Source organism: Corylus avellana, chromosome ca8, assembly GCF_901000735.1.
Source record: "Corylus avellana chromosome ca8, CavTom2PMs-1.0".
Classification (NCBI taxonomy): domain Eukaryota; kingdom Viridiplantae; phylum Streptophyta; class Magnoliopsida; order Fagales; family Betulaceae; genus Corylus; species Corylus avellana.
The window spans coordinates 527,185-551,503 of record NC_081548.1 but is presented as its reverse complement, the minus strand read 5'-3'; the positions used below and the strand labels follow the sequence as shown (position 1 = coordinate 551,503).

General features: G+C 37.4%; 3 protein-coding genes and 3 pseudogenes across 4 annotated transcripts; 5 read left to right on the top strand and 1 right to left on the bottom strand.

The window, feature by feature from the left end:
* Positions 1-118, top strand: part of LOC132189442 (glucan endo-1,3-beta-glucosidase 6-like) — a 3,059-nt pseudogene extending 2,941 nt beyond the window's left edge.
* Positions 119-330: 212 nt separating this feature from the next.
* Positions 331-2,830, top strand: LOC132189141 (ran-binding protein M homolog). Of its 2 annotated transcripts, none has more exons than XM_059603689.1 (4): positions 331-439; positions 1,641-1,694; positions 2,103-2,189; positions 2,324-2,830. In XM_059603689.1, the coding sequence occupies exons 1-4, from the start codon at positions 365-367 to the stop codon at positions 2,603-2,605; spliced, it is 498 nt and encodes a 165-aa protein (XP_059459672.1). In that variant the 5' UTR covers positions 331-364; the 3' UTR covers positions 2,606-2,830. The 2 variants fall into 2 exon arrangements, with proteins under 2 accessions (XP_059459672.1, XP_059459671.1); XM_059603688.1 differs by having other exon boundaries at positions 332-439; positions 1,641-1,700.
* A 1,425-nt stretch (positions 2,831-4,255) lies between these two features.
* LOC132189439 (protein ASPARTIC PROTEASE IN GUARD CELL 2-like) lies at positions 4,256-5,149 on the top strand. Its single transcript, XM_059604180.1, has one exon. The coding sequence runs from the start codon at positions 4,256-4,258 to the stop codon at positions 5,147-5,149; it is 894 nt and encodes a 297-aa protein (XP_059460163.1).
* An 865-nt stretch (positions 5,150-6,014) lies between these two features.
* LOC132189438 (glucan endo-1,3-beta-glucosidase 6-like) lies at positions 6,015-7,262 on the top strand (annotated as a pseudogene).
* LOC132189437 (glucan endo-1,3-beta-glucosidase 6-like) lies at positions 7,261-11,623 on the bottom strand (annotated as a pseudogene).
* Positions 11,624-19,597: 7,974 nt separating this feature from the next.
* LOC132189436 (F-box/kelch-repeat protein At3g06240-like) lies at positions 19,598-20,701 on the top strand. The gene has a single exon (XM_059604179.1). It carries the CDS (start codon positions 19,598-19,600, stop codon positions 20,699-20,701), a length of 1,104 nt encoding a protein of 367 aa, XP_059460162.1.
* Positions 20,702-24,319: the final 3,618 nt, after the last annotated feature.

The window sequence follows — 24,319 nt, the reverse complement described above, 5'->3', positions numbered from 1 at the left end:
CTGGGTTTCAAGTTCTCATTACCAAAATCAATACAATGGGCTTGCAGTTTGTTACATTAAAACATTATCCAGTAATCACATGCTTTAGGGGATTGCTATTTCTTTCCAGGATTTGTGAACTCCAGTTCACTTGACCATTTTATTTCAGATTTAAAATGATGGATTTTTGCTATTATCTTGATACTGCTTTGTTTTCTAGCTCTGGTGTTTTTGCTTTTTTTTTTAGTTGAACTGTCCTCAATTTTGCAAATATTATTGTACTTGGGGCACCTAATACTTTTAATGATATTTTGATTTCTTATCAATTTTTTTTTTTTTTGGATGCAAATATCATTGGTTTGGCTGAACTATTTTTTTCCTGGGCATGAAGCTAATAAAGAGAGGGGAGATTGATGCTGCACTGGGTAAACTTCGTGACTGGTATCCCCAGATTGTTCAGGTGGACTCAAACTTCTGTGTGTTGTTTTGATATTCATTGATTCTTGTTAATGTTAGCATACTGCCATACAAACTCTGATATTCAGAAGTTATATTTTGTTGTTAACATGCAAGAAATTTGGTTCAATACTCATCCACAAGGCATGTCTGTTTAGGTTACTTATCCATGCATTCCTAGCACTCCCTGCCTCTTTTTTTAAAAACACCTGCACTCCTCGCCCAGGCCAGGCTTTCCATTTCTCCAAGAATATGTCATTGACTATGATTGTTATCATGCGTAGATATCATCACCATTTCATAAAGCATTCAATCTCAGCTGCTTCACTGCCTTAATCTTGTCCTTTTTTCTGTTCCAACTATCTTTGAATTTTCAATGTGCTCTCATCGTTTTGTCAACCAAATATTAGAATGGGGAGGTTCACTGGGTGCAGTCCCCTTGGCATGGAATTTTTTTAATGGGGCTTGAAGCATGAAACCTGACTTGCTTTTCTCCATAATTTTCTACGTGTTTCTTGTTTTTGGCTATTTGTGAAAGTGCAAATAAGGCTTACTTCTCCATTTGAAAGACAAATCCTAAGGTAATCTTTTTTTAAAAAAAGTTCTTCCAAAGAAGTTCAAGTAGTCTCTAACAACTCATCATTGATGCTGTTTTTACAATTTCCTTTAGAAAATGTACATTTGCACTCTTTCTTTAGTATTTTAACCAATTACAATGCCTTTTTAACCACTTCAGGAGAGTGTTGAACTTTCATAGAATTTTTTTTTGAAAAGTAAGATCTAGTGGTCCTATTATAGTATTTTAGCACTTTTCTTTGTGGGGAAATTATTTACTTTTCCCCTTCAACATTTTGTCATAATGGGTTTTTCTAAGATATATGATATACTTTGTAGTTCACCCTTGTTGTAGTTGAGGTTATTCAGAGAAATATGTTGGAGACTTCAGTTGGGATGTGGTTGGAACATATAAAATTGGGTTCTGAAATGCATTGTGGAAACTGGGTAGGTTAGGATGAGATACTGAGCAGGTTGTCTGGTTTGGGTTGCTCAGTCACAAACTCCTTTGTCGGGTGCATCCCTACACATGGAATATTATATGTGTGTATTCATATTTATTTTCACCCTTTTGTCAAATGATCATAATTAACTTTCGTCGGAACAACTTTACTAACCCAGGCCATGACAACCGGTTGTGCTTTCTGCAGGATGATAAATCAGCTACGTGCTTTCTTCTTCACTGTCAGAAGTTCATTGAATTGGTTCGTGTATGTTCTCTTCTTTGTCCTATTTACGTTGCTTACTAGTAGCTTTGCACAAATCCAAGCTTCTTCCATTTTAGAAGGTTTTTGTTTATTCGACAGAAATGAATGCAAGTTACAATTTGAAGTCCACTGGGTATGATTTAAACTATTGACAATGAACATGAACATAGATATGGATCTGTGTTGTGTGGAAACTGCAATGTGCATGCGTTTTCAAGTTTCTTTTCGCTTTATCTGATGGATTAAGTGTTCTCATATCCTGACTTATTTTAGGTTTGGTTAGAAAACCCTTAATTGTTTGACTTGTCACCAACAATGCTATCTTAGAACCTACAAATTCATGACCCTGTACTTAATTAATTGACTGGTTTTTTTATAGTTTGAACACTTTTCCTTGATGTATAGGTTGGGGCACTGGAGGAAGCTGTGAAGTATGGAAGGATTGAATTGGCGAAGTTTTTTGGGATGGCTGGGTTTGAGGATTTTGTACAGGTACTGGAAAATTATTTGCCAAGCATAATTAAGTCCGTTGCACGTGGGAAATACTAACACACTTGAACAGATCCTTACTTTTTTTTTGGTAATTTTGAGCTGAATAATAATTGTAACTGTCTGTCTCTCTCTAGGACTGCGTTGCCTTGTTGGCATATGAACAGCCACGGGAGTCATCGGTTGGATATCTGCTTGAAGAGTCGCAGCGAGAAGTTGTGGCTGACACGGTGAACGCCATGATCTTGTCAACAAATCCCAACTTGAAAGACTCACATGGTTTCTTGCAATCATGTCTTGAGAGGTTACTGAGGCAGCTAACTGCTTGCTGCTTGGAGAGAAGGTCCTTAAACGGGGATCAAGGTGAAGCTTTCCGTCTGCGCAGAGAACTGAACGTGGGTAAGACGTCCAAATGCTAGGTCATATGTTGACCACTGCCTCCATCTTCCCCATGTTAATATAGCCAGTTGCAAGTGATGAGAATGGTTTTAGGGTATGGTATACTGTATAGAGGCACCCTTGATACTTAGGTGATCCGCAGTAGTAATGCCTTCAGTCCATGGGGAGAAATGGGATGTTCTCTACATACCTATAAGCTTGTAACCTCACCAACTTTATAGCTTGAACCAAAAAGTTTAATTCAATTGAGTGGTGGTTCCAATATGAAAATTCTTAGATAACATAGAAGATGTTTCATATTATGACGGACCTGTCTGCTTGATGTCAAATTTCACAGTTGTAGAGTGAGATAGTATTTTCACGTGCTTGTTCCATTTTTTTCATTTATTAGAGTGATGATGGGCTTTAACTTGGGGTGCGCTTTGGTTTGGGTTTTGGGGAGTGCGTATAATGGGGAAATTTAGAGAGAGAAAGAGCTAGCTGGTTATTTAGTCTTTTGAAGAGGAAGAGCCGAAGAGAACCCGCAGGTCTTTTGAGCACGCAATATTAAAAAAACATCGGTGCAGATTTCATGCGCAGCTTAAATTAGATCCCAAGTTGGTTGCTGGGACATGAATGGGCTGATAATTTAACTCGTTAGCCTGACGATGACACCCTAATTTTAGGGTTAGGGTTTAGGTTAAACGTGTTGGGGTTATAAACGGGTCACCTGTTTAACAAATGAGTTGGGTCGGGCTGACCCATATATATATATATATATATATATATATATGTATAATAAAATTTTTTTTAAAAAAACTATTGGTGTCATTTGGGTCTTGTTAACTTGACACAACTCGTTAATTAAATGGATCACATGGGTTGTGATGTGTCACCTGTTTAAATTAGCGTGTCGTGTTTGGGTTAACATGCTTTACTCGTTTATTAAACTGGTGGTCGAATTCGTATCGATTGAAACAGGTTGGCGGGTCAAGTGGGCTGATCCGAACTTGACACACCAACCAGTGGCACAAACAGGTTGGCGGGTCAAGTGGGCTGATCCGAACTTGACACACCAACCAGTTTTGCCACTGCCACGGGTGGGCAGTGCCTGTCCCATGATGCTGGCCAGAACGTGGCTTTTGATGAATTGATGAGCTGGTAAAAAAAAAAAAAAAATCAGGCCAGTAAAATAAAATAAAAGGTGCGTTAATTAGATGCATGGCATAAATGAGATCCCAAATATATTAGTCATTTTAAAGCTTAACTCCCAAGTAAGCCTGCCAATAAAATATAAAGCAAGCATGCATGATTGATAAGGAATATGTCAGAAGTGAGATTCCGATAGAGATAGAAGATGGTCCCAACTCCATGCATAACTTTAACGTCTTTGAATTGCGAAGTGGAATTGACTTTTTCCATAAATGTGCAAAGATGGACGTAGATATCTTTCATGTAGACAAGCCCAAAAAGGCAGGAGGAAACTGACAAAAAAACACAATCACATGCATGAACACGTCTCCCACTCCCACTTATCAAGGCGATAACCCCCTACCTTTCTCTTTTTATTTTACGTTCTTTTTAATTACAACAATGCCCCGATTATATATATGGGCCGGCCCTCAACTTACTACCATCTGATCAATTCACAACCTCGATCTTTAAGCTCCATTAAACGTACACCCACTGTCATGAGGATTTATTTTGTATTTTGGTGTTCATTGTCACTGGTGTGCACTTCATTGGCATTGAAGTTAGACGTAGTGCGACATGACCAAACAATTCCCTCCCTCCGCTCTGAGCTTTTTACCACTGACCATGCAGCCTATTTGATTCCAGTTGGGATGGGTAGCCCTCCAAACAGTCTCTACTTGGTCCTTGACTTGAGCATCAGCGCTTTGTGGGTTCAGTGTACTCAGCAACAAGTACAACCTTCGCCATCTTTTGCTGAAATACTGCCCTGCGGGCTTGTGAACTGTGAGCGCTTTCCCAACACCGACTGTCATAAGGGCGAGTGTCGTTACAAGCTGAAGTCGTCTGATAAGGCCTACACCCAAGGAAAGGTAGGATTGGACACAATAACAATCGGGGACGTCGTCATTCAGAACGTGGCCGTAGCATGCGGACTCAAGAAAAACAGCTTTTTCACCGCAGTCCCCGGAATTATGGGCCTCGGACGGGGTATGTCATTCTTGGATCAGATTTATGGGCTGTCTGGCGGCGTTTTTAGCTATTGCTTACCGAGTTTGGGGCCCAAGTCCGGGTGGGAAGAATTATCTGGCAATCGCCCTACCTGGGTGCGCTCGTTGTACAAGCAATGGAACCCAACTGTGTACTACGTGGAGCAGTCGGGCCTTGGAGTAGGAAGCAAGTGGGTGTCCCGGACCCTCCCTGAAGGCATTTTCAGGTTGACCCCAAAAGGTGATGGTGGGGCTATTATTGACATCATTGCCTTTGTAACCACCCTGCCCAAAGTGGCTTATGAGGTGTTTCGCGATACCTATGTTGCAGAAGCAAGCAACCTCCCCCGCACCTTCGAAGACTCTGTTTTTGATACATGCTTTAGAGCTTGTTTGTGTTTGTGATTGTGTTTGAGGATCTTAAAAATGCTTTTAATATTCAAAAAGTCCGTTTAAAGAAAAAAGTATTCGTTTAGTAAAACCATTAAAAACGCTTTTAAGGGTTCAAAAAGCCTAAAAATAGCCAAAACGCACTTTTGGCAAAAGCTTAAAAATGAAGTTTTTGTCCAAAAGTTCTTTTCGACTTAAAAACCTTATTTCTCAAACGCAATCCCAAACAGGCTCTTAATCTAATGGGGTTGGGGACGGTTCAAGTGCCAACTGTTACTTTTTACTTCGGTGTGATCGAGACCACCCTCACCCTTTCGGCCAAAAACATTTTGTATTTGACCCACAGAGAGGGGGTTTATTGTTTTGCCTTCAAACCATCCTCTTCCAACCTTGTTACTATTGGGACCTTCCAACAAGCTGGGATCCAGATTTGGGTTGATTCCATTGGAAACATTATTGGCTTTGGGCCAAATTTTTGTTAAGTACTGTACGTTTTGGAGAAACAAAATTAATTGTATGTTAGCCTCTTTTTTTTATTTGCACACCTTAATGCCCTTTCGACATAAATGTAGTCTGTGATTGCTTAGTTGATATGTAACAAGTGGTTAATTAATGAACTGTGTTAGTAGAAATTATTGTATCTCCAGAATTCAGAGTTGGGAGGCGGCTGACTAAATTAATTCAGAACCCAATATTATGTGCTTTTATATATATGTGTTACAATTAATTACAATAAAAAATAGAAATATGTTTAAAGGAAGTAAGCATAGATATATTCAGATCCGACTTAAAACTGCAGCACATATGCTTTTAAAAAAGCAATGGTCAAGATTTAATCAAAATCATTTTAAACGAAACTCTGTCGTTTTATTAACTAAAGATGTCAAACATAAGGTACTGATCAGCTTCCTTCGTTTTTTCTTATACTTAGTTAAATATCCCTACAAATATAGAAGAATTCTGACCTTGGTATGTTTCATGAATCTGCAGGTATGTTGCTGTAGGAAATGAGCCTTTTATCGAGGGCATACCAAGAAAGCTTCTTGGACGTAATTTTGCCAGGTCTAAACAATGTTCAATTGGCACTGACAAAGGCTCATATCAACGACAAAATAAAGGTAACAGTCCCCATGAGTGCTGATACATATCAGACCTCAACGGGCCTTCCCTCCGGGGGTGACTTCCGCAGCAACATATATGACCAAATGCTTGGCATTGTCAAGTTCTTGACTGCCAATTCCGCCCCATTTACCCTAAACATCCACCCATTCATAAGCCTTTATACCGACCCACACTTCCCTCTAGAGTATGCTTTTTTTTTTTTTTTTTTTTTTATGGTAACAATGCAACACCTCTAAATGATGGTGGAGTATTGTACTATAATTTATTTGACGCCAGTTTTGATACTCTTGTGTGGGCTCTAAGGAAGAAAGGGTATGGAAATATGCGGATAGCAATTGGGGAGATTGGATGACCAAGTGACGGAGATCGAAATGCTAACGTATTGTATGCTCAGCGGTTCAGCCAGGGCTTTATATCACATGTGACAGCGGGCACACCATTGATACCTGGGCTGCCGATTGAGGCATACATGTTTAGCTTGTTCGATGAAGATGCCAAGAGCACTGAGCCAGGCAAGTTCGAACGCCACTGGGGAATTTTTACATTTGATGGCTTGCCCAAATACAAACTGAACCTTGGCACAACACAGCAAGGATCCTTGGTTCCTGCAAAAGATGTGCATTATTTGGAGAGGAAGTGGTGCATCTTGAAGACATCTGTTAAAGCTGATGAGCCGAATGTTGCTTCAAGCGTGACCTATGCTTGTAAGAATGCTGATTGCTCTAGTCTCGGATATGGGACGTCTTGCGGAGAGTTGGACGCTCGGGGCACCATATCATATGCCTTCAACCAATATTATCAATTAAATAACCAATTGGAAGCAGCTTGCACGTTTAACACAACTTCCATGATTACAAAATTGGATCCATATGTGGGTAGTTGCCGATTTGAGATAATGATTGATCCATATTATGGAGGCATAGAAGGAACACATTGGTGTTTCCCAAGGTCAATGGCTATGGTTTCTACCATTGTTCTCTTTTTGCTAATTATAAACAAACCATAGGGACCATAGCCACTGACCTTGGGAAACACCTATGTGTTCCTTCTGTGCCTCCATAATATGGGTCAATCATTATCTCAAATCGGCAACTACCCACAGATGGATCCAATTTTGTAATCATGGAAGTTGTGTTAAACGTGCAAGCTGCTTCCAGTTGGCTATTTAATTGATAATATTGGTTGAAGGCATATGATATGGTGCCCCGAGCGTCCAACTCTCCGCAAGACGTCCCATATCCGAGACTAGAGCAATCAGCATTCTTACAAGCATAGCTCACGCTTGGAGCAACGTTCGGCTCATCAACTTTAACAGATGTCTTCAAGATGCACCACTTCCTCTCCAAATAATGCACATCTTTTGCAAGAACCAAGGATCCTTGCTGTGTTGTGCCAAGGTTCAGCTTGTATTTGGGCAAGCCATCAAATGTAAAAATTCCCCAGTGGCGTTCGAACTTGCCTAGCTCACTGCTCTTGGCATCTTCATCGAACAAGCTAAACATGTATGCCTCAATCGGCAGCCCAGGTATCAATGGTGTGCCCGCTGTCACACGTGATATAAAGCCCTGGCTGAACCGCTGAGCATACAATACGTTAGCATTTCGATCTCCGTCACTTGGCCATCCAATCTCCCCAATTGCTATCCGCATATTTCCATACCCGTTCTTCCTCAAAACCCACACAAGAGTATCAAAACTGGCGTCAAATAAATTATAGTACAATACTCCACCATCATTTAGAGGTATTGCATTGTTACCATAAAAATAAAAATAAAAAAATAAAATAAAAATAAAAATAAAAGCATACTCTAGAGGGAAGTGTGGGTCGGTATAAAGGCTTATGAATGGGTGGATGTTTAGGGTAAATGGGGCGGAATTGGCAGTCAAGAACTTGACAATGCCAAGCATTTGGTCATATATGTTGCTGCAAAAGTCACCCCCGGAGGGAAGGCCCGTTGAGGTCTAATATGTATCAGCACTCATGGGGACTGTTACCTTTATTTTGTCGTTAATATGAGCCTTTGTCAGTGCCAATTGAACATTGTTTAGAGCGGGCAAAATTACGTCCAAGAAGCTTTCTTGGTATGCCCTGGATAAAAGGCTCATTTCCTACAGCAACATACCTGTAGATTCATGAAACATACCAAGGTCAGAATTCTTCTATATTGTACGGATATTTAACTAGGTATAATAAAAAACGAAAGAAGCTGATTAGTACCTTATGTTGACATTATGTTTGGCAGCATGGTGGGTGACGTTTTTAGCAACCCATTTCTCAGCAGCCTTGATGCTGCTGGCGAGCGATTGAAGCGTGTCATTTGGAATTCCAACCATGACTTCAATCCCAGAGTTGCCAAGAGCTTTCATTGCCCCATAATCCGCATCGTAAAGCTTCACCTTCTTAATTTCGTTGTCCATGAGCAACTTCACTACGGTTTTTGAAGCCAAACGATGGGTTGCTTGAGTGCCCCAGTTGACACCAACTTCACCACTTACCAAATAGGTGATAACGAAACAGAAGAAAAAGAACAAAGCAATTTTTAAGCAATGACACTCAGCCATATTGACCCAATATAGCAAGCGTTAAGTTTTCAAACAAAGAAATTTCTAAATGATCCCAGTCTACGCACTCCGCAAAACCCAAACCAAAGCGCAGCCCATCATCAGCCAAAAAAACTTCACCAATTCAATCCTTCCATACTTCACAGCTTCCTCTAGCACTAGTGCCCCAACCTATACATTAGGGCCGGGAGAGGTGTTAAAACTATTAAAAAAAAAAAAAACAGTCGATTAATTAAGTACAGGGTCATGACTTTGTAGGTTTCAAAACTAGCATTGTTTGTAACAAGTTCAACAATTAAGGGTTTTCTAACCAAACCTAAAATAAGTCAGGATACAAGAACAATTAATCCATCAGATAAAGCGAAAAGAAAGTTGAGAAAGCATGCACATTGCAGTTTCCACACACTTTATCTAGTTTAAATTTTTATTTTTATCTTAACAAGGACTGATTGGCCTTGCCATGTCAACATGGTGAAATAAAAATATGGTTTATAGTATTACTCATCTCAAAAACTTAAACTAAAAACAAATCATAAATCTATTCATTTAATTAATATTCTAACAGTTTCTCTTATTAATTTTCTCTTCCTAGAACTCATAAAATTCTAAAGTAAACCCTCTAAATCAAATGTATCTTCTATTCAACTTCCTTATGTGGAATTTTTATTCAAATTATATATGTAGTACTGATTTGTTCATTGACATAGAAACTCCACCCATGCATATTGGTTTCGAATCATCTATTAATTGCAAGAAAATTCGAAGTCATTACACGTATATGGCCAAGCTTAAGGGAGCTTAATAAATAAAGACTCCATGATATTTTGGGAGTCTTTATTTAAAACTCATTTTATTTAATTTACATAATGAATTTTTAAAGGCTTCTTACATCATATTAACTATATTTTTATCTATATTATTTAAATATTATTTTTTTACTCATTCTATCTTTATTTATTTTCTAAAATTCGTATTTTACTATTTATTTTTATATTTTTTTTCATGGTAATTCATTTACCACAATAATTTTTCAAATATCAGCCACCATCATACCATATAGGAAGAGACAACAGAACCTTGCAAACAAGTCTAAGTTAATTATAAACCATTATTCATCACTTCGTTGAAAATCTATGTCAATCAAATAGACCCTTCTTTTTCTTTTTTTTTGTCAAATAAGGTAAAGCGGGTTGCAAGACTGACTAATTGATCACAAAAGGGGTGAACACTTTAACAACATAGCTCAAAAGGTAAATGCAGTACAAATTCAAGAACAAAATCTGGATCTGGTCGGAAAGGACCAAATAGTAGGCAATGACATACAAGCCGGGCCTATTCCAGGCCGCACAAGATAATTACAAATAGCAAAAACATTCAATAAAGAGTCCGATGCGGTAAAAGCAACAACCATGTTGTTGCAGGACAAACACTGCATAAACCCAATCGGAGCCTAGAAGGCCAACCACCAGCAACAAAAAACTCCCATAAAAGATCCATCCACTTCAGTACAAGGGGGTGAAAACCCACTGAAATTAACAACAAAGATATATATAAAAAAAAAAAAATAAAAAAATAAAAAAAATAAAAAAATAAAAAAAAACCAGAAAAGCTTCAAAAAAGCTTCAGCAGAAAGCCAAACAAACAACAAACAAAAAGCAAAGCGAAAACAACCACAACCAGATTCTGGGCCAGCGCCGAAGATCGGAGGGCCAGAAACAGATGAAACAAAAAAACCACACAGCACCGGCAGGGGCGGAGATAGGTGGGCGGAGGGAAGATCGGAGGAGCCACGCGAGGAGGAGAAAGCGGATCTGAGGTGGAGATGGGGCGGCGATGGCGGATCTGTGGAAAGCTTGACCGATCTGAGGCGGTGAAGGGATGGCGGAGGCGGAGCAACGAGATGGGGCGGTGATGGTGGCTCTTAACGGAGCTGGCTGAGGAGCAGGGGAGAAGAAAAAGAGAAAAAAGAAAACCAAGAGAAGAGGAAACAGGGAGAAAGGGAAAAAGGGGGAAACAGATAGGATACACAGGGGGATGGGAGGAAGGGAAAGGAGAAGCCTTTCCCTCCTCCCAGGAGAAACCGCACTAGGCGGTGGGCAAAGTCTCACTGAAGGAGACGGTATGGAAAAAAATTTCCAGAGCTTCTCTCTCTACAAAATAATTAAGAGGTTTTATTATTGGGATCAATCAAATAGACTTAAGTCCAGAGAGATAGTTACCATTGCCGGCACGCCTCGCACATGGCACAGGGTCTCCCTGAAAAAAAAAAAAGATCACTAAATAATCAGAACCCATAAAATACAAGAACTTAAACTCCGAAATCTCCAAACAATAGACCTCCATTTCTTTCGAATAATACTTTCTTTGAAATACGACTACAGTACTCTATGAAAATATGTTAGTTTGCAAGTGTGTGTATATTTATATTATATATACGTACATGTAGCCAGCATAAGAGATTCGATTTCCGGGAAAATATCAAAATTTAATGAAAAGAAATAGAACCCCAGAACTGAAATGAAGTAAAAGGAGCAAAAGTGTTACCTTGAGACCAAGAACAAGAGAAAGATCAATGGCCGGCGGCAAGGAAAGTTTGGGTATCCAAGGGGCTATCAAAGCCGGTGAAGAGCAAAACGGGGTGGACGAAGAGCCTCGTGGGTCGAATGGCTTTGAGTAGTCTAGAGGAGCAGCGGGACAGCGCGGGGATTTCTGGCTTAGATAGGGGTTGGTGTGGAAGAGATGTCGTTGAAGCTGAGAAAAAGAGGAAGAGGAAGAAGATGATAGAAAAACAGATTATGTGGGAAGAAAAGAGAGGTGCGAAGAAGAGAGAGCTAGAGAGGCAGAGATATATAGCCGGACAATGAAAAAAACAAAAAAAAAAAAAAAAAAAGGTGGAAAGAGTTTTGGGAAATAGTGAAAACAAAAAGTGGGAAGAGTTTTTGAGAAAAAGAGAAAACTGTGAGCGAAACAATATAAAATTAAAATGACTCATTTGAAAAGTATCATACATGTATCATTTTTTTTTTTTTTTTTGTTAATTCAATAAAATATTTATTTTGCATATTTTTTTTATTAATCCAATGTGAAATTTTTTTATAAATTTGATTAACCATTTTAAATAAAAGTACCGTTTACTCTAAGTAATTATAATTATATATAGCAACACTTTTTAATTATTTTGTGAACTCGTACTTATTCGGAATATAGGACCTGTTTTTACTTTGTCTGATCTTCTTAGTAAGAATTGTAGACTAGAGAGAATTATATGATTGTAGTAATTCTTTAATTACCTCCTCTGGTCGGAATTTTATACGTATAAAATGTCTGATTTTGATATTTTAAGGCGTGTAATTACCTTGGGCTTGGGGTTGGGGTTTATTTTTCCTAAGTTTAAATGATAATACTCAGGTTTTGCATGAAATGATGATTAGGTGATGTGGTTGTTTTTTTGTCGGTTTCCTCCAACCTTTTTGGGCTTGTCTACAGCAAACACATCTACGTCCATCTTTACATATTTATGGGAAAAGTCAATTCCACTTCGCAATTCAAAGACGTTAAAGTTAATTATGCATGAAGTTGGGAGTAGGGAGTAGGAAGTTGGGAGCATCTTCTATTTCCTCTCCTGAGTTCTGACTTATTCCTTCCTTCCTTCCTTATCAATCATGCTTTCTATTTTGTGGGCAGGCTTATCTTACTTAGAAGCTTTAAAATCACTAATACATCTAATTAACGCACTTTTTATTTTATTTTACTGGCTTGATGTTTGTTTTTTGTTTTTTTTTGCCCATCGATTCATCAAAAGCCACGTACAAACCAGCATCATGTGACAGTTGCTATCCACACATAAGGTGGTAAAACGAGTTAGTGTGTCAAATTTGGGTCAAATATGTCCACTCGAACATGACACGCTAATTCAAGTTTTCAATGGGTGATACAACACAACCCGTGTGACCCTTTTAATTAACGGGTTGTGTCGGGTTGACATGATTCAAATGACACAAATGACCTACTTATTTTTTATTTTTTTTATTTTACTATTTTTATTGGCTATTTACTTAAAAATAATAATACTATATATATATATATATATATATATATATATAAACGGGTCAACCCTTGGGTTGATGCGACCCGACAAATTTAGTAAACAGGTCATAAATGAGTAAGAGTAACCTATTTGTGACTTAAATCCGTTTAACCTAAACCTAAATCCTAAAGTTAGGTGTCAGGTTAACTGCCAGCACATGCATTCACGTCCTAACAACCAACTTCAGATTTGATTTACGCTAAGCACGCAATCTGCACCTATGTTTTTGTTTTTTTGATATTGCGTGTTCAAAAGATCAGTGGGCTTTTCTTCCTCTTCAAAAGACTAAATTACCAGTTCTCTCTCTAACTTTTCTCATTCTACGCACTTTTCAAAGCCCAAACCAAAGCTCACCCCCCATCATCATCAGCTCAAAAAACTTCGCCAATTCAATCTTTTCATAATTCCCAAACTTCCTCCGGTACCGAGTAATGGAAGGAACTATCTTTTTATCTTTCTAAAGTTGATGTACCTTTTAAAATCACCATTAAAAGAGAAGCATATATAAGATATTATTTCTTCCACTCCACCTTAATTTCTTTTTGGTTTTAGACATTCTCTAAACTCCTCTCAGACGTATCACACGTATATACGAGGGATTAAACAAAGTTTTAATAGGCCTGAATGCTGAAGTAGTCCCGGAGACATATATATTAGACTTTGCCAAGATGAAAATAATTAAATTATCTAAGCATGGTCATGATCATGATCCCCAGACCCCACCCACGCCTGCCTCTCTCTCAAAGCGTAAAACAGCTCTCTGTGAACCTCAGAAGCTTTCTCTGGCGTCACCTCTCTCTCTCTCTATGAATCGTTTAGCTTTCCTCCTATCTGTGGTCATGGTGATCCCAGACCCCACCCACGCCTGCCCCTCTCTCTCTCTCTGGTCATTGTGATCCCGAGACCCCACCCACGCCTGCCCTTCTCTCTCTCTCTGGTCATGGTGATCCCCAGACCCCACCCACGCCTGCCAGTCTGCCACTCTCTCTCTCTCTGGTCATGGTGATCCCCAGACACCACCCACGCCTGCCTCTCTCTCTGAGAATGTGGAATGTAAATTTACGATTTTACTCGTAAATTTATATACGGAATGTAGTTTATCTCAGTAATTAATTACTATGATTTAAATTTACGATTTTACTCCATTAATACAAGACGTACGTCGGCTGTCCCCAATAACATCTCACAAAATGTGATTCCATTTAAATTGGATTCAAATTCGCCAAACACTCTCATTAACATCATGCCACATCATCATCTAATAACTCATAAGGAACGTTTTGGCTCCTTGCCAAAAATAGCAACCCTTCCCTTTGAAAAGGGAGGAGGGAAAGATAACATACGTTGGCCATGGCCTTGATCATGACGCTGGTTAGCTAGTGGCTGTCACTGGCTGAAAAAAAAAAAAGAAAAAAGTAAGCGTTTTGGCTCCTTTGGCAGAAAAGGTTTGAGTTCCAAAATAAGAAACCTTGCTCACTTCGAAAGAAATCGACAAACATAATTAGTGGCAGCCTGCCATGCATCATGCATGCCATGGGAAAAAGAGTTAACATACATGCATGGGGGCCTGACACCAGATCGATGGAAAGGTAAAGCAACCAAAACGTAACTCCATACTAATCATAAAACGCTATAATTAATTACGTGTAACGCATCCTTATCATTAATTACATAATACAATGATTTAACTTTACTGCCTTATTAGGAATAATTAAGATCAATATATATATATATATATATATGCCTCATTTAACTTTTTTTTTTTTTCTTTTTTTTTTTCTTTTTTTTTTTCCCTTGAAACATGGGGTGGGTTTGTAATTTTGTATCTATCTGCATGCCCCTAAAAGGAAAGGAATGGAAGAATATCTCTTCAGATTGTAAATTGAATTTGTAACGTCTAGTTTTCATTAATTACATGCCTTCAAATCTTAAAATCAGATGCTATATAGAATTTCAAGGAGAGCTGGGTAAAGAATTACTACAAATTACTGAAATTAGCATATAATTCTCTAGTACTACGTACATATATACAATAATCAGCCAAAAGGTTCACAAGAGGTAGCTCAATCGGCTGGGGATCACGCTTCATAAAGTGGGAGTCACTAGTTTGAATCCGTCATCTCCCTCTCTTACATGTGTGGACATGTAAAAAAAAAAAAAAAAAAAATTAGTCAAAAGAAGAAGACGATGGAGAAGATTTCTTTTAAGATGGCTTTCTTGTTCGTCTTGTTGGTTATAACATCTTAGCAGCCTCTATTTCTCTTCATGGAGGTATACGATTAATGGTAGGTTATAACATGTTAGCAGCCTCTATTTCTCTTCATGGATGTATATGCTTAATTACCATTAATTAATTATTTGACGTTTTATTAATTTGATGTACTAATTATGACAAGTGTCCCATTCTCATGCGTGGCACGAAATGTTGGAGTTCGTTGGGTTGATGATCTTGAATATATGTAATGTTGTAATTCATTGTCCGTCCTGAAGCTACTGCGTAAACGGGTATTGTGCGCTCAGACGAGCTAAAGGAGTAGTCGAACAACAAGCTACAGTTGAAGTTAATCATTAGAAGTTATGATCGAGCCATATGTTCCTCTCAATTCTCAACTAGCTAGCTAGGGTTCGATTCTGTTAAACTTATCTAGCTTGGCCACTAAATACGAATACAGGGTGATCGAGGACATGGTCCAGTACTGTTGATGTATGCATGATGTTTGCAGCTTCCTATATATTAATAAAAATAAACATTTCTGATCAATTTTTATCAACTTGAATATATTCATGGTTAAGCTTACTATATAGAGTATATATATATAGGAGAAAATGCAGTTTACCCCCCTGAAGTTTCAGGGGTTTTTCAATTTTAACCTCAAAGTTCAAAAATTGGCAATCTACCCCCCTGAAGTTTCAAAAATTGGCAATTTAAACCTTCCGTTTAATTTTTCCGTTAAATTGGACGGATATTTTTTTTAAAAAGACTGAGGGTAGTGATGTAATTTCACTGATTTCCGTCCATTTAGACGAAAAAATTAAACGGAGGGTTTAAATTGCCAATTTTTGAAACTTCAGGGGGGTAGATTGCCAATTTTTAAACTTTGGGGTTAAAATTGAAAAACTCCTGAAACTTCAGGAGGGTAAACTGCATTTTTCCCAAAATTAAAATACTGGGAATTTTCTCTTGCAAGAAACGAACCTCTTCTTCCATCGTTCTCCCCAAACCCATTCGAACCCAACCCCATCTCCGGCCACGAGCCTTCTTCTCCAACCTTCGGCCACGAAAGCGAAAGACTTCTATGGTGCTCACGAAAGCAAAAGATTTTCTGTGAGGAGTAAAGTGGATGCTGAATTTGCTTCCATTGATAGTGAGTACGAAATCCTCAATCACAGGTGAATTACTATTTTCTTTAACCCCAAAGTTTGACAACAGCGAAAAATTAGAAGTTGAAACATCGAATAGGGCCTTAGACAAATTAGTCTTCCCGAACATGAACGGAAAGAAATGGAGACAAACATAATAAATGCCATGATCGATGATATCAAACTCATATGAAGATGGGTTGGGGAAGAAGGCTCGTGGCCGGAAGCAAACTTTGGTTCGGTGGGTTCGTTGAATCATGGGTTCTTTGGCTTGAGGAAGATCGGTGGGTTGGGGAAGAAGGCTTGTGGCCGGAATCTAGGATTGGGTTCAAATGGGTTTGAGGTATCGGGCTTAGGGCCTGAACGGAGATTGGGGAAGCATCGTGGCCGGAGATTGGGGAAGCTTCATGGCCAAAGGTTGGGGAAGAAGGCTCATGGCCGGAGATGGGGGGTTGGGTTCGAATGGGTTTGGGGAGAACGATGGAAGAAGGGGTCCGTTTCTTGTAAGAGAAAATTCCCAGTATTTTAATCTATTTCTTGTAAAAAAAAAAAAAAAACTATTATGTGGCAAATGTGTAAATCCAATCATATTTGATGATTTAGCAATTAGGACACGTGTCAAAATGTAATTGGTCCCCGTGTCAATGACGTGGCTTTCCGTTAAGTTAATTAATGGCAAATAGATGGAAGGACCATCTCGGTCTTTAGGCAAACGAGAATGACCTCTTATAATAAAAATTAAATCATAGAGATCAAAAAATAAAGGCCTTAAACCCCAGGGGTGAATAAGGTATTTAAACCTAAGGAAAATTATTGAAATATAATTAAATACTCTTACTTAAGCTAATTTAATGACCGGTTCACTCTTAAAAATTCAGTTGAAAAATTATGCTTTAAAAAACCGGTTTAACCTTTTAAAAAAATGAGTTCATGTCATATGTCGCAATTTTAAGACACTTCTAAGAGAGGTTTGGGCTATATATATGATCTGATGAATAAGAGAAACAATGTAGCATTTAGGGTTTTATCTTGTGAACGTAGATTATAGACCGAACCACATAAAATCTTCGTGTTTATTTTATTATTCCGTACTTCGTCTATGTTTACTTTCACTTTTATCTCATATGGACTTTAAAATCACCATTGGATTTGGTGATCCATCCCAACTAACCCTGCAGAGTGTGATAATAGTATGGCTTATATCATTTCTTTTAGGAAAAAGTACAGTTTACCCCCCCAAGTTGACAACGTTTTTCAATTCGAACATCAAAGTTTCAATTTTTGCAATCTACCCCCACAAAGTTTCAATTTTTTTCAATTCGACCAATATTATCCCAAAATTCTCATATTGCCCTCGATTTTTTTTTTTTTTTATGAAAAAAAAATAAATTTGGAGTTGCAAAAATGGCCAGATGGCCACCCCGAATTTTATTTTTTATTTTTTATAATAAATAAAAATTAGGGGCAATATGGGAAGTTTTGGATACAATTGGTTAAATTGCAAAAATTTGGAACTTTGGGGGGTGGATTGTAAAAATTAAAACTTTGGTGTTCGAATTGAAAAACGCTATCAACTTGGAGGGGGTAAACTGTAATTTTTCATTTCTTTTAAGAGTAATGTTAGAAACAATTTTTATCCCTTAATGTTAATGTGTCAGTTTCAATCACCTCTTAGGCCAGTCATTATTTAAAAAAATAAAAATAAAATAGTTGGGACTGTCACGTACGTTAGCATTGTGGAATAATTATAGTATAAAAATGTTGTATATTGCCGTACTATTTGGCAAATCTGAAATCTCATAGAGTTTTTTCAAAAATTGTCCAACAGGTGAACGACCTAAAAAAACAAAAGTGAAGTTTGAACAATCCGCAACTCAATTTGGCTAGGATTTCTTTTTATCCCCTAGCTAGCCACACAACCTGAAAATAGTTCCTTAAGAAAATTATTCAATCGTGACTTAAATAAACTTTTGCATAGATTTTATTATTCAGTCGTGACTTAAATAAAGCCTCAATCCAATGGATGACAATTGAAACGAAAAGATAAAAATTAGAATGCCTAAGCTACTAAGATACGCATTGGAGATACTCCTTATTTCCTACAACAACTAAAGCACAAAGTAAGATAGGATAATAATAATAATAATAATAGCATGAGAGCCCAATGCATCTTACTTTCCTTTGCAAATTGAGTTAAAGATGGATTAGGATCCCAATTTTTAAAGAAATTGTAAATTCTAAAATTATAAAATTTAGGCCATTCTTTGTATCAAATGACTTGAAAAAAGTAATCTATTAAAAATGCGGGATGTTACGAAGGCAGCAAAAAAGTATTTTATTCTCAAAAAAGACTCATTCACTTTTGCACAAACGTTTATTCTTCTTAAAATCAAAAGAGAACTTTTAACTTAACTTTTCTGCAACATAAAAAACAAGAACCTATAAAAACATACTTAATTTTCATCGATAGCATGCCACCTTTTTTAACATATTGCATTTTTCAAATTGTTCTAGATAAGGAACGACCTAAATTCCTGTAATTTTAAAATCTTTGAAGTAAATTCTTATCCGTCTATACACCATGAAACCATGTTGATAAATTGTTAGGATTCTAAATTACATAAACCTTTGTTTCCAGATTACTACCCTTGGGGATTGTCTGGTAGTAGAATTGCACAAGTGGTTACAGTTAGCGGTTATTAGCTATAATCGTTAACCGCAATCGCCTTGGGTAGTTATCGATTTTTAATAATCGCAACCACAACTGCCTAGACAGTTAGCGGTTATTCAAACCAATAATCGACGGTTTTATAACCGTTTTTTTATATGAGTTTTTGGGCTTTTTAAGTATTTCGGACCATCACTAGGCCTATTTTTTGGGCTTATTTTAAACGTTTTGGGCCAAAGTATTCTAAAAAAGATGAAAAGAACATGCTTTTTTTGGGCCAGGCAATGTTTTTGAATAAGGCTTATCCCAAAACATCACATACCATATTATATTTCACATACATACAGTCATACACGATCATTTTGGTGTTTACCAAAATGGTGTCGTTGATGTTATATTATAATAATTATTATTATTATTATCATAATGGTAGGCGGTTAGCGGTTATTAACCGTTTTTACTACTCCTAAAACCGCCCTAAGCGGTTAACCCTTTTTTATAACCGCCTACTTGTTAAGGGAATAATTTTATTGAAATTAGGACTCTTTACTCCTTGAACCCAAATCGTAGAAGGCTCTGTGTCGGTGTATATATTTCTTAATCTATGCGGCTGAATTGGAAACTCAAGAGAAAGAGACGAAGAAGGAATTTACAGTTGAAGAAAGATGCCGATACAACTTCCTCAAGAGCTAATCTCTGCAATACTTTCCCGACTGCCGGTGAAGGCTTTAGTGCGCTTCCGGTGCGTTTCCAAGACATGGCTGGCCCTAATCAAAGACCCAACTTTCATCAACCTCCATCTCCACAACAGCAGAGAATGCAATCTCATTGTGCAGACATCGAACGTTGATCAGAATGATCTGCAGCTTAATTTCGAATACTACTTGGTACCGGTAAACTTCTCGGAGGATCAGCCGGTGAAGGTCTTGCCGCCAATCTATTGTCCAGAATATTTATTCTCTTTATGCGGAATCATAGGCAGTTGCAATGGCTTGGTTTGCTTCCGCACTTATGATAAACAGTTAATTGTGATTTGGAACCCATCAATCAGAAAATACAAGAAATTACCCTTTGAGCCAGTTAAATTTGAGTACCCTACAGAAAATTTTGCATTCGGGTATGACTCCGTCAACAACGATTACAAGGTTTTAAAGATTATGGAATTCGGTCGCATGTTTTTCGAAGTTCATGTATATAGTCTTAAAGCACATTCTTGGAGACTAGTAGAAGACAAATGGCCTTTCAAGGGCTTGAGGATTTGTTCTAAGCCGATTTATTTTAATGGTACTTTGCTTTGGTTGGTTAAGAATTGGACAGATCGGATCCGCCTTCTAGCATTCCGTCTCACCACCGAGAAATTCGAAGAGCAAACGCTTCCGGTTGAACCCCGGGCGATTGAAACTTTGGATGTTTTGGAGGGATCGATATGTGTTTCCGCATATAGGCCCGATGCCCAATGCATTGACTTTTGGATAATGAAGGAGACTAATTGGACTCAGCTTTGTACTCTGCCTGTTCCTCTGACTTTGCTACACACTTTCCTCCCCCGTCTGATGATGATGGGGATAGAGATGACGTGGCGAGTAGTGTTCTCAACCGACGACGGCGAAAAGGTTCTGATGGAAATGGTTTACAACAATAATAAGAATTACTTTTGGTATGATATAAAGAAGAAGACACACAGTAATGCCCTCACACATATTGGCAAAATGACTTGGATAGAGACTTGTGTCGGAAGCCTCTTTATCCTCGATGGTGATAGTGTTTGATTGACCAATTCAATGCATAGCCTGTGTTACTCTTTGTGTTTATTACTGGAATATCTTTTAATTGGAGATTTGGTATGTTGTTGAGCCTCTCTTTTTTTCCTTTGTTTTTAGTAAATTTTTCGGTAGGATCCATTGAAGAATCCTTAATTTTGTTGGTGCATGGGTGGTTGTTGTCATTAAGTTTTTAATATTTTTTTTTTTCATGTGGTTGGTGTTTCTTTCCCCCTTGGTTCTGAGTATTTCTCTATTCATACTTCTATATCAGATTGGATACCACTTCGGTTCTGAGCATTTCGCTTGAGGATGGCAATCAATTAGGGGTCAATAGTAGGTCATGTATCTAGAAGTTTCTACTGTCTTTGTTAGGATGGTGAGGACTGAGAGAGTGGTTTTCAGAATGTAGCCGTTATAATCGGGGAAAGCATTTGACTTGGGGTTGAAAAGATTGGATACCACTTTGGTTCTGGGTATATCCATTCAAGTGCCTATCACACTTAATTTTCAGTAGAAATTTCCAACAAATTGGAAACAGCTCTGGAGTTTGTACATAAACTGTTAATTCTATAGTTAGACAATAATGGAACAGAAGTTCAACATGTTCTTTTCCTTTTAAACAAAAAAATTCTTTGTATGCTTTGACATTGTGTAAATTCTTGTTTTTCTGTAGTGATGTGATTTTCTCGATGTGGTTGCCTCAAAAAACTTCTATGTTTAGAGAGTTCTTGAAATAATTTCTTCTTTGTAACCAAATATCTTTGTCTTTATGATTTATTGTCTTTCTAAATATTTTGTTGATGATATTGTTATCGTTTATTTTTAATTCCGCACAATGTTGATTAAACACCTATTCAACTTCTTTATAGGTGTAGATTGGAGTCTATTAGGCTTTTCACTATAGTTTCCCCTGCAATGAATTAGAGGAAAATCCAGATGAGTGAATAATATGGTTTCTTACCTCCATCTCAAGGAAACTTGAGACTAGAAGGAGGAGAGTTCTTCTGTTTCTGAAAAAAGAAAGAAAGAAAGAACTTATGTAGTTGTTGGCATCTTGCCTTGTAATCTGATTTGGGATTGACAATAAGAAGTGGACGAATTGGATGGGGACTCGCGCAGGAAGCCTCGTTTTCCTCGATGGTGATAGTGTCAATTGATTGAATTTACTGCATCCCTTTTTTCTTTTCTTTTTTTTCGAAAAATATTACAAATTGAGTGTTAATTTGAGAGAATAGGTGCCTAAAAATAAATAATGTTTGTGATGTTTTGCAGCTCGCTGCCAAAGGAATGCTTAATACCCTAGCCTATGTTTTGAGAATTTGGCTCACCTAGTCTGTTTTTCTTTTCTCCTCTTTTTTTCATGAAAAAAATCTCTAAGGTAGGACCCCTTTGTGTACTCAATCGGGTCGAGATCACCTGATCTTCTCACATTATCTTGGTGGTGAGACTTGAGACAAATTCTTCTTGTTTTGAGCCTAATTACGCCAAAAGAATTATGGTTAGCTCCTACCCATCTGTGCAGATCAATGTTTTCCTCACCAATTAGTCTCCTTTTTTATTGGTTCGTATAAACGTAATTTTTTTTCCCTTTGCCAATCAGATATGGCAGGAAATAGTTTTCCATATTCTACTTTAATGATTGTTTTTACTAAAGCAGATCCATTAATATATGATGACATTATTCCATGAGGCAGCATAATCATGGTAATAGAAGAACCTTAAAATATCAATTATAATTTTGCATGTCTCATCGGCCAATAATAATGATTTTAAAATAATGATCATTTAAGGTTGTGTACAAACTTTAAAATAAAGAATGAAGTTTTCCTTCAATTTTTTTTTTAAACAAAGCGATATCTCTTCATTGATATAACAACTAAATGAGACAAATTGCTCTCTTAGTACAATGTCAAAGATACAATTTAGATTATCCACAGTTCAAACACTATCTATGACACACACAATAACCGTTCGAGCTATTACAAAACAATATCTTTGAATATCACCGTCTTAATCAATTTTTGATCTGCAGTAAATTCCAACGAATCACATCTCTAGCCGTTACGCGGTCATTGATTTTCGAGCTTTTTTATCTTTGCTACAAGTGTATTTTCAAATGCAATCTCCTTTACTCCCTCTACCATAGTGAAAATTCTTCTATATGCCTTAAAAACTTCCAGAAAAGAACCCAAGAGAAAATAAAAGACAAACCAGAAACCCAATACCGTTACTCTAAAGGATTCACATAAACAAAACTTTATAAAATCACTAAATCTTCACCCCATAGATTGCTACTGAAATCAAATATAGAGAAGACAAACAAACCCAAAAACGAAATACAAAGAAACAAAAATAAATAAATGAGAAAATAAAACATAGACAAAACCCACAAAATAGAAAAAATCGGCGAATGGCAGGGCGGGAGGTTGGGAGTGCAAGCTACTCGCCGACGCATGGATGGCCGATGGTGATGCTGCTGGTATTGGAGGAGGTAGATGGCGACGTGGAACACAGTGGGGAGGTCCGAGTTATACTATGTTTGGCTTAGAAACGTAGATCTAGCTTCAAAAATTTTGACTAAAGAACCTTGACAAATCCGACGATAGATACAGTAGAGATGTTGGAAAACCGGTGTTGACTATGGTGAGGGGTTTGATACGTGGGATAGGGCTTCAAAAGAGGCGGATAACGCTTCCGATGAAGCAAAATAGAACCTCAAAAGAGGCGGGAAGGAGAGGGGGAGAAGGGAAGTAGAAGGGAGGAAAGCTCCCTCCTCCCATGGCATCTCAGATTTCACGCCTCTCTCTCTCTACGTACGGCTCATGACACTCAAATAAGATCCACCACTAAAAAATTATAACTGAATGGAAACTTTAGTGTAAAAGAAAACAAACGTACTAGCATTAGCTTCTTTACATTTATAATTTGACGTTGCCTTAGCCTAAAAAAAGAAAGAACCTAATGTAGATCTTGCCTTCTAATTTGATTTCACTTTGTCATTTTGTATTTTAATATTCCAATTTATAATAAAACCACAAGGAATTGCATCAAGTTTAACTTATATTAAAAAGGATCAAATGAAACTTCAAGCGTGGTAAATAAAACATTACAATGAAGACTAACATAACATAATGCGATCATGTGAAATTTGACTGTAGAAAATTTTTTTTTTTTTTTTTTTCATACTTCATGAACTTTTAAATTTATTTTGATACTATAAGGAGCTAATTATAAATTAGATAAACCACAGTTTTATATTTTTCTCATAAACTTTTGCATTGATTTTATTATTCAATCGTGACTTAAATAAAGCCAAAATCCAATGGATGACAATTGAAACGAAAAGATAAAAATTACAATGCCTAGCTACTAAGATATGCATTGGAGATATACTCCTTATTTCCTACAACAACTAAAGCACAAGTAAGATAGGATAATAATAATAGCCTGAGTGCCCGATGCATCTTACTTTCCTTAGCAAATTGAATTAATGATGGATTATGATCCCAAAACTTCTAAAATAATTGAATTTATGCTATTCTTTGCATCAAACGACTTGAAAAATGTAACATATTAAAAAGGTGGGATGTCAAAAAGGCAGCCAAAAAGAATTTCATTCTAAAA

Coding starts and splice junctions, on each gene's coding strand:
- LOC132189141 (XM_059603688.1), top strand. CDS start 365: ATGAAGCTAATAAAGAGAGGGGAGATTGATGCTGCACTGGGTAAACTT. Junction 440..1,640: donor GGTATCCCCAGATTGTTCAG/GTGGACTCAAAC, acceptor TGCTTTCTGCAG/GATGATAAATCAGCTACGTG. Junction 1,701..2,102: donor AGTTCATTGAATTGGTTCGT/GTATGTTCTCTT, acceptor CTTGATGTATAG/GTTGGGGCACTGGAGGAAGC.
- LOC132189439 (XM_059604180.1), top strand. CDS start 4,256: ATGAGGATTTATTTTGTATTTTGGTGTTCATTGTCACTGGTGTGCACT.
- LOC132189436 (XM_059604179.1), top strand. CDS start 19,598: ATGCCGATACAACTTCCTCAAGAGCTAATCTCTGCAATACTTTCCCGA.